At 46.0% G+C, this 14,320-nt stretch overlaps 1 protein-coding gene across 2 annotated transcripts in view; it reads right to left on the reverse strand.

Moving 5' to 3' along the window:
- The window catches only part of Slc7a8 (solute carrier family 7 member 8), a 52,320-nt gene that overhangs the window by 2,529 nt on the left and 35,471 nt on the right, over positions 1–14,320 (reverse strand). The window contains exons 4-9 of one of the 2 annotated variants that reach the window (XM_010637782.2): positions 10,986–11,111; positions 9,154–9,307; positions 8,473–8,596; positions 6,702–6,805; positions 2,801–2,897; positions 1,316–1,465 (exon numbers count right to left, since the gene is read on the reverse strand). In XM_010637782.2, the coding sequence (XP_010636084.1) occupies positions 1,316–1,465; positions 2,801–2,897; positions 6,702–6,805; positions 8,473–8,596; positions 9,154–9,307; positions 10,986–11,111 (755 nt within the window). Of the gene's footprint in view, positions 1–1,315; positions 1,466–2,800; positions 2,898–6,701; positions 6,806–8,472; positions 8,597–9,153; positions 9,308–10,985; positions 11,112–14,320 lie in introns of those variants that run through there. The other variant, XM_010637783.2, reaches the window with a different exon arrangement.

The following is a 14,320-nucleotide window of genomic DNA, read 5'->3' on the forward strand; positions in this document are numbered from 1 at the left end:
AAAAAAAAAAAAAAAAAAAAAAAAATTGATATGTATATTACCAATTCCTCCTGATGAATGTATTTATTATGAATAAAAAACATGTGTTAATAATTATTCTTCAGACTTTGAGACAGGATCTTGCTAATTTCTCTAGCTGGGCTCAAATTTGCAACCCTCCTGCCTCAGTCTCCCAGAGTTCTGGGACTACAGGTATGTGTCACTATGCCCACCTGCCTTTTTTTTTTTTTTTAAAGGTACTGGGGATTAAATCCAGGGCTTTCCATGAGCTACATCCCCAGCCTTTTAAAATTTTTTGACAGGGTCTTGCTAAATCGCTAAGTTGCCCAGGCTGGACTCAAACTTGTGATCCTCCTGCTTCAGCTTCCCAGAGTGTTGGGATTATAGGTGTGCACCACCATCCCCAACCTTTCAGATTTTCTGAGTGGAAGAAAAATAGTAACAAAAATAACAGTGGAGAGCTGAGAGATCTGGAGGGCCCTTGATATCTCAGCTGGAAGAATCTTCTGGTAGGTTCAGGTCTCTCTTTCTAGTAGTGTTCTGGTCCGTATCATTCTTCTGTTTTGCAGGAGAACTCAGCATTCTAGCATATCTTGTTCTGAACGGTCCCATCAGTTCCTTTCATAAGAGATTATTTTTGTAGCAGTCATTAAGTTCACTAACCACAGCAGTGTATGTAGGGTCACAGGAGTTTGAAAAGGGAGGCTGGGTGAATAGCTCAGTGGGAGAGTGCTTGCCTAGCACTAGGTGTGAGTGAGGTGAGGCTCTGGGTTTGATCTTCAGTGCGGTTAAAAAGAAAGAAAGAAAGAAAAGAAGGAAGGTAGGTATTTGGAGGGTTGGAGAGCTTCAAAAAAGAGGAGGTACTTGAGGCCCATTTAGAAAGTGGTGAGAATATATTCATTGTTTTTGAGGCAGTGTATTACTTCGCTGCCCAGGCTGGGATTGAACATGGGCTCAAATGATCCTACTGACTTCACCTCTCAATTAGCTGGGACTACAGGCTGCCACCACACCTGGTACAGTTAGAACCTAGACAGGCAGATGAGAGGAAACCCATTTTGGGAGGGAGACATCTGTCTATCTGGAAGAACAGGGAGGAAACCTTGGAGAGACCGGAGAGCCCTGAAAATCCAGCTGGGTTTGAGAATTGGAGTGGTAGGAAACAATGGAATGCTGTGAAGAAAATAACGTTTAACCCACTTATTCCCCCAGGGCCATTTATTCTGGTCCTGTCTCCAGGGGAGAGAGGAAATGTCTGTCCCCTCAGATTGAATCAAATGAAGGTGACAGCAGATCCCCAAAGAGGTTCTCTCACCTTGATGGGGCGAGGGACGTCAGGCTTCTGCCAACGAAGGACTATCTGCCCAGCAACCGTGACCCCATAGAAGAGGTAGTTGATGAAGCCCACGTAGTTGATGAGCGTGTACATGTCGCTGGTGACCAGCATCAGCAAGGTGGAGATGCACTGGGGAAATGAGGGGCTCAATGGTGATCACAAAAGTACCCAAGAGGCTGGAGGAGGTTCACAGGGTTGGGCACCTGGTGTCACCTGGCTCTGCATCAGTCCTTTTCTCATTATATGTTTCCCTTCGTTACAGCTAAAGCTAATTTCTTTTTTCTTTACTTTTTAAAAAGAAACCCCGAGAAGATTATTAACTGAAGATTAAGGCTTTGTTCTTGCCCTCGTCCTTTTCCACTGGCTGAGTCATCTCACTTATTTTCCTTCCTTTTCTTTAAAAAATTTTTGTAAACAGTTGCACAGCCAGGTCCTATTCTTAGCATTCTGCAAATATTAACACATTTAACTCTCATAACATCCCTGTGAGGTTTTCTTGATGGAGGTCACTTTCTAACTTCAAAGTTATCTCTGTGACTCTTAGAGGAAGCCATGCTTTTCTCTCTGGTAATCTGTGAAGGTCATTAAAAGGGTCAGTTCTCCTGTGAGATCTGATGGTGAAAAAACTTGAGAAGATGTTAATGGGTGAAAAGGACTGACTCCTGCTGTGCTCGCTGTGCAGCCAAGGTAAGGCTCGTTGGAAAAAAAAGCCATGTGGTCCAGCAGGAAGGAACACAACCTTCTCCAGATAACTCTATGGCTAACTGATCAGGATGACCTTCAGCCTGGGCCTGAACATTCTGATATTTCCCAATGGTGTACAATGCCCTTGGCTCCCCAAGCTCTCTTATTCGGATTTCTGACCACTTCTTCAGTGGGCCAAAGCCATTTTATTTTTTCCAAAGTCATTTTTAACGTTTTATTCAGGACCCAGATAGGAAAGAATAACTCAAAAGACTCAATGGGGACAAGTCTTTGCGCTTTCCTTTAGCTCTCCTTAAATGATTCTACTCCAGGGAAATTTTACCCTCATTTCTTCCCCATCTCAAATTTCTTCTTTTCTACCTTCAATTTGTTGGTCTTCCTTTCTGGGGCAAGAAGTTGGGGTGGCGGGAGATGGGTTTTCAAGTGAGCAGCCCAGAGCACAGGCTCAAAGCTTCACCCCCATGGTTACAGGCACCAGGAAGGTCTGATGTGGGGGCCGTGTGTTTATGAGGTGGTCACTTCAGTCTGTCCCCACAGGGTGGGAGAATGAAAATGAGCCAGGCTGACAGCTTCAGGTGTTTTGGACTCGGGGTCTTTCCTTATGATAGCTCCTGATATTAATAAGGCCGATTAATCCATCTGCCAGATTATCTAAGGCCTAGGAAAAGTTGGGCCAACCAGAAGGGTGACAGGTGTGCGTGGGAAGGGTGAAGCCCCACTGCGGTATAAAGAGAGGGAGGGTGCATGTGGGGCCCTTACTGTAAAGAGCAGGGCTGGGATCGGCGTGCAGCGCTTCACGTGGATCATGGCCAGCACGCTGGGAAGGTGGCCTTCTCTGGCTCCAGCAAAGAATAGCCTGGCAGGAAAAAAGAGCAGGTAATCTGGGAATGGCCCACCGGCCACCAAGCCAGGGTCCCTCCTCCATGCTCACCTCCAAGCAGCACGCACCTTCTTGTGCACCTCACAGCCCTCTAGTCCTAATGAGGGTGCAGGCAAATCAGAGGTGGCCATTGGATAGCGGGGGAGACCTTGGGCCTACTCCAGGTCTGGCTGGCTCGGGGCACTGTTACTGTGTCACCCCCAAAGTCTGGAAGGCTGTGGGAATAGCCCCTCTCCTACAGCCTCCAACCCTGTCCAGATGCGCCTCACTACCCGCTGGGTGTACAGATGCCCTGAAACACCAGAGTGAACTACCCGTGGAGAGCGCTGAACAGGTTTCTCGTGGTACTCGGAGATCAGGCGCAGCTGTGTGTGTGTGTGAGTGGAGAAGTTCTGGGGGGCAGTTGCATGGCTCCCTGTAACTGTCAAACTCCTCCATTGAACACTATGACCCATTCATATAATTGCGTGTAAACTGTACTTCACATGTACACCTTCAGGGCTACTTATTCTAGTCCCAAGAAGCCAACCCAAAGAAATGAATAGAGTTGGAGAAAGGTATATTTACAACGATGCTAAGAAAAAAATGGAAATATCCTAAATGCTTAAAAGGATGAGACTGGTTAAATAAAAGATGATCTGTCCATACATGGAAAATGATGAAGCCACAACATGTTTTTGAAAAGAATAGATTACATGAGGACATGCTAATAACATGGTGTTAAATGAGGAATCTGTGATTCTAATTAATGGAAAATTTTTATGAGCATGTAAGAATACACTAAAATGCCCCACTAACATCTTGGATGGTGGAGTTATGAGTAGCTTTAGTTTCCTCTCTCATACTTTATAGAACAAAAATTTTTTTGGTGCTGGGGATTGAGTTCAGGGTCCTGTGTACAACACTATACATGAGGTCTACCACCGAACTATCATCCCTAATAGGACATTCACAACCAGGACAATTATTTTTAAACCTTTTTTAAAAATTAAACTTTTTATTTTGAGCAAAATATTCACATATGTAAAAAATTAACAGGGAGACGTTAGGTACCCTTTACCCAGTCTCCTCCATCAGGACACTGCAAGGTTACAGTATAATATCACAACTAGGATATTGATATTTAAAAGTTTTATTGTTGACAGTTGAGGTGACATACATTTCTGGGAGACTGAGGCAGGAAGATGGCAAGTTTGAGTCCAGCCTGGACAATTTAGCAAGACCTCTCTCAAAAATAAAATAACATGGGCTAAGATATGGTCTTGCCCACGTAGTCCCTGGCTTATCTTGAACTTAGTATGAAGCCCAGGTTGGCCTCGAACTTTCAGTCCTTCTGCCTCAGCCTTCCCACAAGTGCTGCCCCAATGCTAGGATTACAGGTATGTGCCACCATGCCCAGCTCTAAATGTTATTTTTAAGAAGAGAAATCGGCTTGGCATGATGGTACAAACTCATAATTCCAGCACTTGGGAGGCTGAGGCAGGGTTACCACAAGTTCAAGGTTAGACTGATTTCTATATAGTGAGACTGTGTCTCAAAAAAAACCAGAGAGAGAAAGGGGAGGAGAGGAGAGGAGAGGGGAGGGGTGAGAGAGAGAGAGAGAGAGAGAGAGAGAGAGAGAGAGAGAGAGAGAGAGAGAACATGAAAAAGCCAGCCAGATGTGGGCGCATGCCTATAACCCCAGCACTCAAGAGGCTGAGGAAGAAGTGTGAGTTGAAGGTCAGTGTGGACTATGTAGCAAGACCCTATCTCAAAAGTTTTACAGATCCTCACTCAGTACGTTCATAAAAAGGGCCAGGGTATAGCTCAGTGTAAGGCCTTGATTCTATCATCCTACGCACGTGTGTGCACACACGCGCACGCGCACACACACACACACACACACACACACACACACACACATTTCCTTTTCCCTCTTCCAAGAGGGAAAATGCTATAAATTGTTGTATTTTACAAATGAGTGCAAAACAGACTGCTGTTTTTTTCCTAGGGAAAGAAGCACCTAGGGGAAGAGCAAAGAGGATGGCGTGAAAAGGACAGAAAGGTGCAGTGCTGGCACCATGGGAGTTCTGAGAAATGCCACTTACTTTGTAATCGGTGTGTGGAATAGTGGCAGTGTGTCCAAAGTGTGGGGACTGACTCCAAATAGTGACTGGCTCCAATATCCATAGCAGTGGCCCCAGCATGAACTACCTGGGCCAATGTCACTACCAGGAGTTCATGCAGATGCCCATATCCTGCCTCTCCCCCCGCTCCTGTCCTTAGAGCAGCCTCATGCACTAGACTGAGCCCAGGTGCTCTGTGGGCCTTCGCATGCACATAGCCAGGGTCCCACATTCATATCCCTCCTCTGATTGCAGCCAGGACCAAGTGTGTTTACAACAGCACTTGCAAGTGTCACGTTCAAAAGAAACAATCCTTGCCTCGCTGGCAGGCAATGGAGGAGACAACGACATTTAGCATAGCACACACCCACACACGCTTTGACTCCTCAGGAAGGATCACCTTTTCCATTTCCCAGAACACAAAGAATGGAAGTGAGGACAGAGGAAAGGAAGAAGGCACTGGAAGATGAGTTGAGGAAGCTGGGTGGGTGAGGTCACACCTCTGAATCAGAGGCTGAGCATACCACATGCCACTGTCTCCTGCACGCACATGCAGCTCGACCACATGCATGCAGACCGTGGCCTGGCCTGCCTGAGGGACGAAGCCCACTCTAATGCTACTGTGGCCACTCTCCTCCATAGGTCCCAGGGAGCCACCCGGGTCACTCATCTTCCACCGCTCGCCCTCGGCTGGGGCCTCCAGGTGACCATGGCTCCTGTGTAACATGCACATGAGGTAGCTATGGATGATTCTCTTAAGAGTTCTGGGTCCAGGGGATGTATACATTTCCTCTTTGCTGTTCTAACTCCTGAAAACATGGCAGTCCCTTGTCATTTCACAGGAACTCCACTTAATGTGACAGGAGGCCTTGGAAGCAGAGTGGGGCTCTGTCCCAAGGGCAAGGGGCTTTATAAGAACCTGGGTGGTCTCCTTGGATCACATGTATGAAAATCATCCAGTATCCATCTGCTGGCCTCAACAGAACATTCTGGAAGTGGCAGGAAGGGATATGGGGCAGGAAGCGGGAGCAGATAGATCCCTGGATGTGGGGACTCTACGGCACACACCTGCATCTGGCTTCCCAGAGTTCTGGGATGGAGACCATCTGCAAGACTTTCACTGACGAATGCTTTCTTCCCACTCTTCCCCATCCTCTCACTTCATGTTCACCTGCGTCTCGCGGGTGGCGGCACCTGCCTGGTGAGTGAGGAGCAGCCCTGCACTCTCGTGGCACCCAGAGTGAACCCAACCTGTGTTTGGTCTGGCTTTAGAACATTCATGGGAGGCCAGACCCAGAGGCCCCAGGCAGAGCCTCTCTCTGGTCCCTTGAGAGTAGGAGTCTTTCCCTGCCAGCAGCTGCTTGTTTGTGTCCAGGGAGTGGAAAGGGGACTCTAGGACTATAGCCAAGACACAGTCTTGCTGCCAACTGCAGCCTCCTGCTCCCTGCAACAAGGCAGACACTGCATGCGAAGCCCTCGATCTGCGCACCACACACAGTGCAGGTGAGGTGCACGGCCACTCAGCACCCATACTGACACACACACACACCTCAGCAGAGCCACCACCAGGAGCCCACACGGGCCCCCACAGACACAGACAAGCCCACCACATACACATGGAGCAATGCACACAGCAGAGCCGCCCCAGCCAGGGAAGGGCCCAGGAGGCACTCACCGGGAGGAGGTGAAGAGAGACCCGTTAACTCCTCCAAAGGTGGACAGGGCAACGGAAATGGGCATGATCCAGGCCATGACCCCTAGGAGTTTCTCTCCAAAAGTCTGGGAGGGAAAACAAAAGTGTAAATGGAAAAGGTGAGGAGCATTCTTCACCTCCATCTTGCTCATCTCTGGGGAGCGCCTATCTCCCGGCCCCACTGCTGATTCTCTCAGCCCCTGCCTGTACCACTGCATCCAGTGATAGGCACAGGCTCTGAGAAAGTAACTGATTAGCACTACGCTGGATGTGATAACAGTAATTAGCTGACATGTACTATCCTTGTTTTAGGGATGAGGGAACTGTGGCAATAGTGATTAAGTGGCTCACCTGAGATCACACACCTAGGAAGAGGAGGGCCCAGGATTGGGAGCCAGATGACATAAGCCCAGGCCCCAAGAACCCAACATCGCTTCTCCACACTTGTGAATCAGACAGATCTCAGTTCAGATCCTAGTTCTGCTTTGAGCAAGGCTTGTAAATGTCCCACCCCAGTAGTTCAGAATAACTGAACCTAGGGCCTGTTGCACGCTAGAAAAGTGGTCTACTACAGGGCAACATCCTCAGCCCTAGGTTTGTAGTTATTATTATTATTGTTGTTATTTTCTTCAACAAGGTTTTGCTGTATAGTCAAGGCTGGCCTCGAACTCATGGTTTTTCTGCTTCAGCCTGCTGAGTATTGGGGGTTTGTAATTTTTAGGCTGTTTCTCGTGTAAAACATGCATGACTCTTAACTCACAGGGTTAAGAATTTTTACATTCACAGGAACATTATGTTGGTAAAGAGAAATAAGAACCAGCCATTACTTCAGCTGAGAAAGACAAGGTTGTAAAGCTTTATTAAATCTATATTATAAAATGCAGGGGGTCCGCCTTCTCTGTACATGCTGAGCCAGTTTTACAGCACACAGCTGGGGAGGGGTTGTGTAAAGTAGCTATCCTGCTAGGGAAGGCTGTTGGTTATAGGAACATGGGTGCTGCCCCGGTGATGGCAGGGTGCTTTCTTCATGTTCTTAGAGATGACATCAGCGATGGCACTGTCTGAAAGGGTGGGGCTGTGGCCCAGACTGAAGCCAGGTGAGGCAGCAGCGGGGCTCCAAGGCCTTCCTCGGGTATCCAGGACCCCAGCCCCTTGGATCTGCATGATCTTTCCCCAAAGAACACAAACTGCAATTCTGAACTGCTCGCCAGCACCCACTTTTCCCTGATGAGCAGTCAGCTTCTCACTTTCCAGAGGAAACAGAGATGGAGAGAAATGGTGTGCCCTGTGCACGGTTCTAGCTTTGTGAGGAGCAGCCTGTCTCCTTTATAGAAGCCTCACAGTCAGAGTTTAAAGCGCAATGGGTCAGCAGCCAGCAGACTTGCTCTGTAAAGAGTCAGAGACTACATATTTCAGCTTCTCAAGCCATACAAATTCAGGGGCAACAACTCAGTTCTGCACGGTAGTTGCTCTGGGTACAACCAGTCATTAGTTTGCCCCTGGACACTTGAGAATCCCATGTCGAGGATACACATGGATTTTGCACTGAGGATTTAGGATGACTTCCAATACCACAAGCCCATGGATCAGGGAAAAGTGAGTGAAGCTACACAGGCAAATCTATGTCAGCATTCTGGGTTTGATCTTCCTCCCCCACATTCGTACTGGGGATCAAACTCGGGTCCTTGAGCTTGCAAGGCAGGAAGTAGAACCACTGAGCTAAATCCCCAGCCCTCTGGGTTTGATTTCTTACCACGGCGACTGCGTTTGATGCCAGCAGCTCCTGGGGTGACATTGCAGTGACATACGCGACATTGGCAAAGACATACACAAATGTGACCAGTGGGATGGAGATGAAGATGGCTCTGGGAAGGTTCCTGTAGAGGGAGAGGAGGTGAGAAGGAGGCCTGTGCCTGGGGTGCTATTTTGGCGAGGGGTCTGCATGAGGCTAGCCTTGCACCTGAGTGGTGCTTTCTCTACCTGGGAGGTGGGCTTTATCTAATCAGGGCAGGACAATTTAAAGGTACCGAAACAGCTCAGGCTGGAAATGTGCTCCATACCTGCTGATGTCTTTTTGAGCCAGATCTCTACCATGCACCTTTCCATCTGCCTCGAGACACAAGAACTGGCCTGTCCTGAAAACAGGATGCCCAGAGGCCTTGTGGGACCAGGGCATTTGCTAAGGCAGTGGTGTTATCTAGAAGTTTTTAGCTTTTAACCTGCTCTGGGACAGTCACAGGACCCTTTCTCCCCTCCTGGCAGGGTGGATGGAAAATGCTTTAAATTCCTGAGAAATGAACTATTACATCAGGAGAGACCAGAGCAGGTTCAGGATGGGGGTGAGAAGTGGGTAGAGCACACGTGCTCCCTTTTCTAGCATAAGGTGTTAAGGGCTTTTAATAGTGAGGGGAAGAACTGGGCTATAGCAACTCACTTGTAGGGGTCAACAAGTTCCTCAGTCACATAATTAAGAAAGTTCCAGCCTCCATAGGCAAAGGAGCCCTGAAGGAAAGCCAATGCGATGAGGCCGATGTTGGGTTCTTGGAAATTCTCAAATGCATTCTTTGGCTCCAGCCAGAAGTATTCTCCTGTGGACATAACAGGCAGGATGCTACTCAGAGAGTATGCCGGCTCTTTGTTTGGTCTCTAGTGAATTCGTCCTATTGGAGAAGCAGGGCTAAATAGAGCAGGGAAATCCACTTCTAGGGACCTCCCAGTACCTGGTAACCGTAAGTCCAGTGAGGGTTCAAGTTCAAAGTTCAAAACAGTTAACAATTTTAACATTTAACTTTATCGTACATGTCCGCAGTTCATGCAGTTTACAGTCATCTTGGGGAGTGGTTACATGGACATACCACAGCTTATTTTTTGTTTTAAATCCCCTTTCCCTTCTCTCCACCTCCCTCTTCCACTGATTTCCCTATCCCATTTTTCATTCTTGTTGATATTATCTGTCTTAGCTCATGTTATGGTGTACAATGTTTACATTAATGGAGGCTATCAGGTTCTTGTACATGGCAGCATTTCTTTTTTAAAGGGGAAAATTACTTGGAAGGAAGGGCCATAGTACACGGGGGGCTGGTTGTCTTGCTGCGCTCTGGACATGTAAGACTGGAGTCACTTGCAGTCTCCTGACCACTTTCCCTACTACTTGTTTGTGCATTTCCACGAAGAAAGCATCAAGAACAACGTGTTCAGACAGAAGCTTCTATATTAGTTCCAGCTTGTCTTGCTTGTTTTGTCTATATTCTATTTCTTTTTAGGGGTGTGTTTGGTCTGTTTTTAGGGACCTTTTGTAAAGAGCCTTGAAATTGCATTCTTAGTACTTAGCATGGTGTCTTGCACACAGTGTGCCATCAAAACAGGGTGCTGGGCTACAGCAATATCTAGAGCAATGGCCTTGCATGTATGAGGCCCTGGCATGACTAGAGGGGAATTTTGTTGAGAGAGTGATGAGATAGAGTGGAACTAACAATACGTTATTCATTAATCTGTAACCAAGCATTTGGACAGGAAATAAGGAGATTAGTGTGATGAGGAGAAAGGATTGAGACCAGATTAGGAGGAATCATTATCTCTGAAAATATAGCACAGTCATTTCCTTAAGTTTAAATTCATAAAAAAAAACAACTGGTAACTGAATTAATTCAATGGATTAAAATAAGGAGGCACATTATGTAGCAGAAACTTGTTTCCTGAACAAACCATTCAAATTCTCCACACTGCCTTCAGGACCCATGGGCAACTGGGAAGTCTCTCTTTCTCTCATCTGATTTTCTCTGTGAGGCAGTGACGCAGGTAGAACCTTGTGTGCCACGGGTCCCATGGAAACCAAATACAGACTTAGCCTTGGAAAAGACCAAATCCAGTGGGGAATGTTGGCAGGGGCCTCAGGAATGTAGTGCTCTCTCTCGCAGAGATGAGTAATTTTGAAACACAGAAATTCTCCTCTTCTATTCTCCATTTTTCAGATATGGACAAAATATGATAGAGGTCCAGAGCTTCCCTAAGTTTGAGGCAAGATGGCAGTGGAGTCTAGAGGTCCAGGGTCTTTACTTAGCTGTTTTATAGTCAAGCCGAGAGCATGGGGAGACAAAACTCAGCAAGTTTTGGAGGAAATTCCTTACCCTCAGCCACCCTGGGGAATATGGTTTCTCATCCCCTTTAACAAGCAAGTGAAGAGATCTGTCAGTGGTGGACCCAGGAAACCCTAGGGCCTGCGGTAGAAAGTTGTGTGGGGCCCCCTGTTATTCCTATGACACTCACCTTTGCATATCTGTACAACCCCCATGATGATGATCAGGGCCAGAGCCAGGAGCTTCCCAGCTGTAAAGATGTCTTGAACCCGGGTGGCCCATCGCACACTGGAACAGTTGACCCATGTGAGGAGCACTGAAATGACAGAGCCCCGCACGTGCTCTCAGGAGCATGTGAGGTGCAGTTACCCACTGCACAGAAACACAAGTGCTGCTTGCTCCTGATGATGTGATTGTAACAGGCGAGCCAAACATCTTATAAGCTCAGCCCCACTGACCAGAAACTTTGGCTCCATTGATAGGTCACAAATAGGGATTACATGCCCCAAATTAGCACTTGGTCAGAGCATGCCCTGTCCAGGGCTAGAAGCCAGAAGTAGGGAAGAACGGGCTTGAGAGGGTAAAAGTCAGCCTCAGGGCACCAGTATGGGTATTAGTATTAGTATTTAAACAACTATCTGTGCAGGTAGAGCCCTGAGCAGCTGATAGATCTTAGATGTTACCTTCCTGAGCCTGATGTGGGGACCACAAAGGTTAAGGCACTCTTTTATGTCTCTCTCTCTCTTTTTTTGGCTACAGGGGATTGAACTTGGGACCTTGTGCTTGTGAAGCAGGTGGTGGAACCACTGAGCTAAATCCCCAGCCCTAGGTGCTCTTTTGTGACTAGGTTTTTCCAGATACAATCTATATTTAGTAAACATTCATCTTTTTAAAGATAAAATTTGATAAATATATTTAATGGCATGATCATTACCACACAGTATACAGAACATATTCAACACCACAGTAAGTTGTCCCTGTGCTATGTCCCTCTGTACTCAGCCAATCCTCTCCCCTCACTTCCGGCAACCATTAATTTGACTCTCCTGTTACTTTTGTCTTTTGCAGAAGGGTGCATAAGTGGAATCATAGCCTATGTAAGCTTTTGTGCCTGGCTTCTTTAACTGAATGTAATGTCTTGAAATCTATTCATGTTGCTGCACAATTAGTAGTTAGTTACTTCCTTTTTAATGTTAAATGCTAGTCCATTATTTCAATGCATTTTCCATTCTGGTGGACATTTGGGTTGCTCCCAATTTGGGTTATTATGTGATAAAGCTGCTATAAGGACTTGCATAGATGTCTTTTAGTGGATTGTAGAGGGGTTTCATTTCTCAAAAAGTACCCAGAGGGCCAGGGATTTAGCCCAGTAGTTCTGGTGCCTGCCTTGCAAGCGCAAGGACCCGAGGTCGATCCCCAATACCAAAAAAAAAAAAAAGCCACAAATGTACCCAGAAACAGGATTCTGGTCATATGATAAATGTACATGTAACTTTATCAGAAATTCCAAACTGCTTTTCAAATTGGCTGTATAATGTTATATATTCCCTCCAGCAATGTATGAGAATTCCTGCGGCTCTGTATACTTGTCAACATTTGGCAATGTCCATTTAAAAAATAATCTGGCGACTCTACTAGGTGTGTAATATTTCACTGTGGTTTTGACTTGCATTTCTCTAATGACTAATGATGTTGAGCAAGGTGTCATGTGTCTAATTGGCAACCATCTGACATCTTCCTTGGTGGGATGGGGGTCTTTCAACTTAACCTCCTCACAGTCACAAGGCTCCCAGAGAGATTCCAACACCACGGGACCTGTGCGGGCTGGGGGAAGGTTTGCAGGCCAAGTGCTAGAAGGGGCTGTCTCTGCTTTACTGACGCGCTGTCCAGACAACCCACTGGTGCTCTGCGCTGTAGGGTGGGATTCTTATGTTCTGATAGTTGTGAAGTGCTTGAGAATAAAGAAAAAAAAAGTCCCCTGCTTGGACCTTTCCTAAAAAGGTGGCCAGGACATAGCCTAGGACTAAAAAGGTGCACATCACATGTGTAAAACAGAATATTTCTGTCTCTCAAGCCTCCAGAGCTCTGACTTCACATGAATGGCTGACTGAATTATTTCAATACATTATTCTTCAACTACACTTTTACATTGAAATATTTTCCAACCTCACTTGATTCCGAGAATATTTTAGCAGGGTAGAAAGGTCCTGACATTGTTATCCATCTGTAGTTTTCTTCTCTGCACTATCTTCACTTGATAAACTTTTCACTTTTCAAGGTCCAGTTCAAATGTCACCTGTTTCATAAAACTGTAATTTTATTTATTCCTAGCAATTTGTGTACGAGGTAAGAAACAACAGCCATTTTCTATAGATAAGGTACAAAGTTTGTCCCTTCAAACTTCAAACTGGGACAGTCTCAGACTACTTTGTTTATATCTAATTGTGATACTTATTTCTTTGTATTAAAATGATCTTGGGGAGCCAGGGATTTAGCTGCCTGCTTTGCAAGCACAAAGACCCGAGTTTGATCCCTGGTATCAAACAAACAAAACGAAAAGATCTTGGGGCTTGGGGTGTAGCTCAGTGGCAGAGTTCTTGTCTAGCATGCACAGGACCCTGGGTTCCTTCCCCAGTAACATTACATAAATAAATAAATAACAAAAGAAAATGTTCTGTTTCTTTTTTTCCTCTTTACTTGTAGACTAGGAAGACAAGCTCTGTAACTTTTTCATGTTTTTAATCCCAGGGCATATCATTAGTGCCCGAAATAGTAGGTACTTAATAAATATTTGGTAAATAAAATGCAGCTGGAAATGGTGGTATGCATCTGTAATCTCAGTACTTGGGAGGCTGAAGCAGGAGGATCAATGATTTTGAGACCAGTCCAGGCTACTTAGCAAGACCTCATCACAAACAAAACAAAACAAAAAATAAAAGTAAAACAACCACCCAAACAGAACAAAAAATAAAATACCACCATCTATGGTCCTTCAGTCTCACCTCAATCTACACATTCTACAGTGAGCACTAATCTCCCCATACTCCTCAGGAATCTCATTGATAGGAGGTACGATCCTGTTTGTTTCATGGAACCAAAAGAGAAAACTTTCACAGAGTCAACAAAGACTGACTTCAAAAGGAGAATCTCTTGATTCCTGGTAGAGGAGCTGCTTTCCAAGATATGGTCATATATGGAGAATCAAAACATGTTGTGAGAGCAAGGATTTTAAGTGCCTGAACAGGGAGAACATTTTGTAAATACCCAAATGTTCCAGATGGACAGAGACATCCTAATAATACACACTTCGTTATCTTACTCAATTCAGTAAAGATCATGTGCCTGGTGACAATCCAACCAAAATTACCATAACTGCTAGGGCTGTGATCTCAGCTTTTCCCCAGGGCCCTGATATATGCTGAGTACAAGGCTGGGCCTTTGTACCCAGGAATTCAGGCAGACACAAGCAACAACAAGGGAAGGAGAGAGGAGACTGATTTATAAAAGGAAGATAAGAAAACAAAA

Source organism: Fukomys damarensis, unplaced genomic scaffold, assembly GCF_012274545.1.
Source record: "Fukomys damarensis isolate Sample0158 unplaced genomic scaffold, DMR_v1.0_HiC HiC_scaffold_17, whole genome shotgun sequence".
NCBI lineage: Eukaryota > Metazoa > Chordata > Mammalia > Rodentia > Bathyergidae > Fukomys > Fukomys damarensis.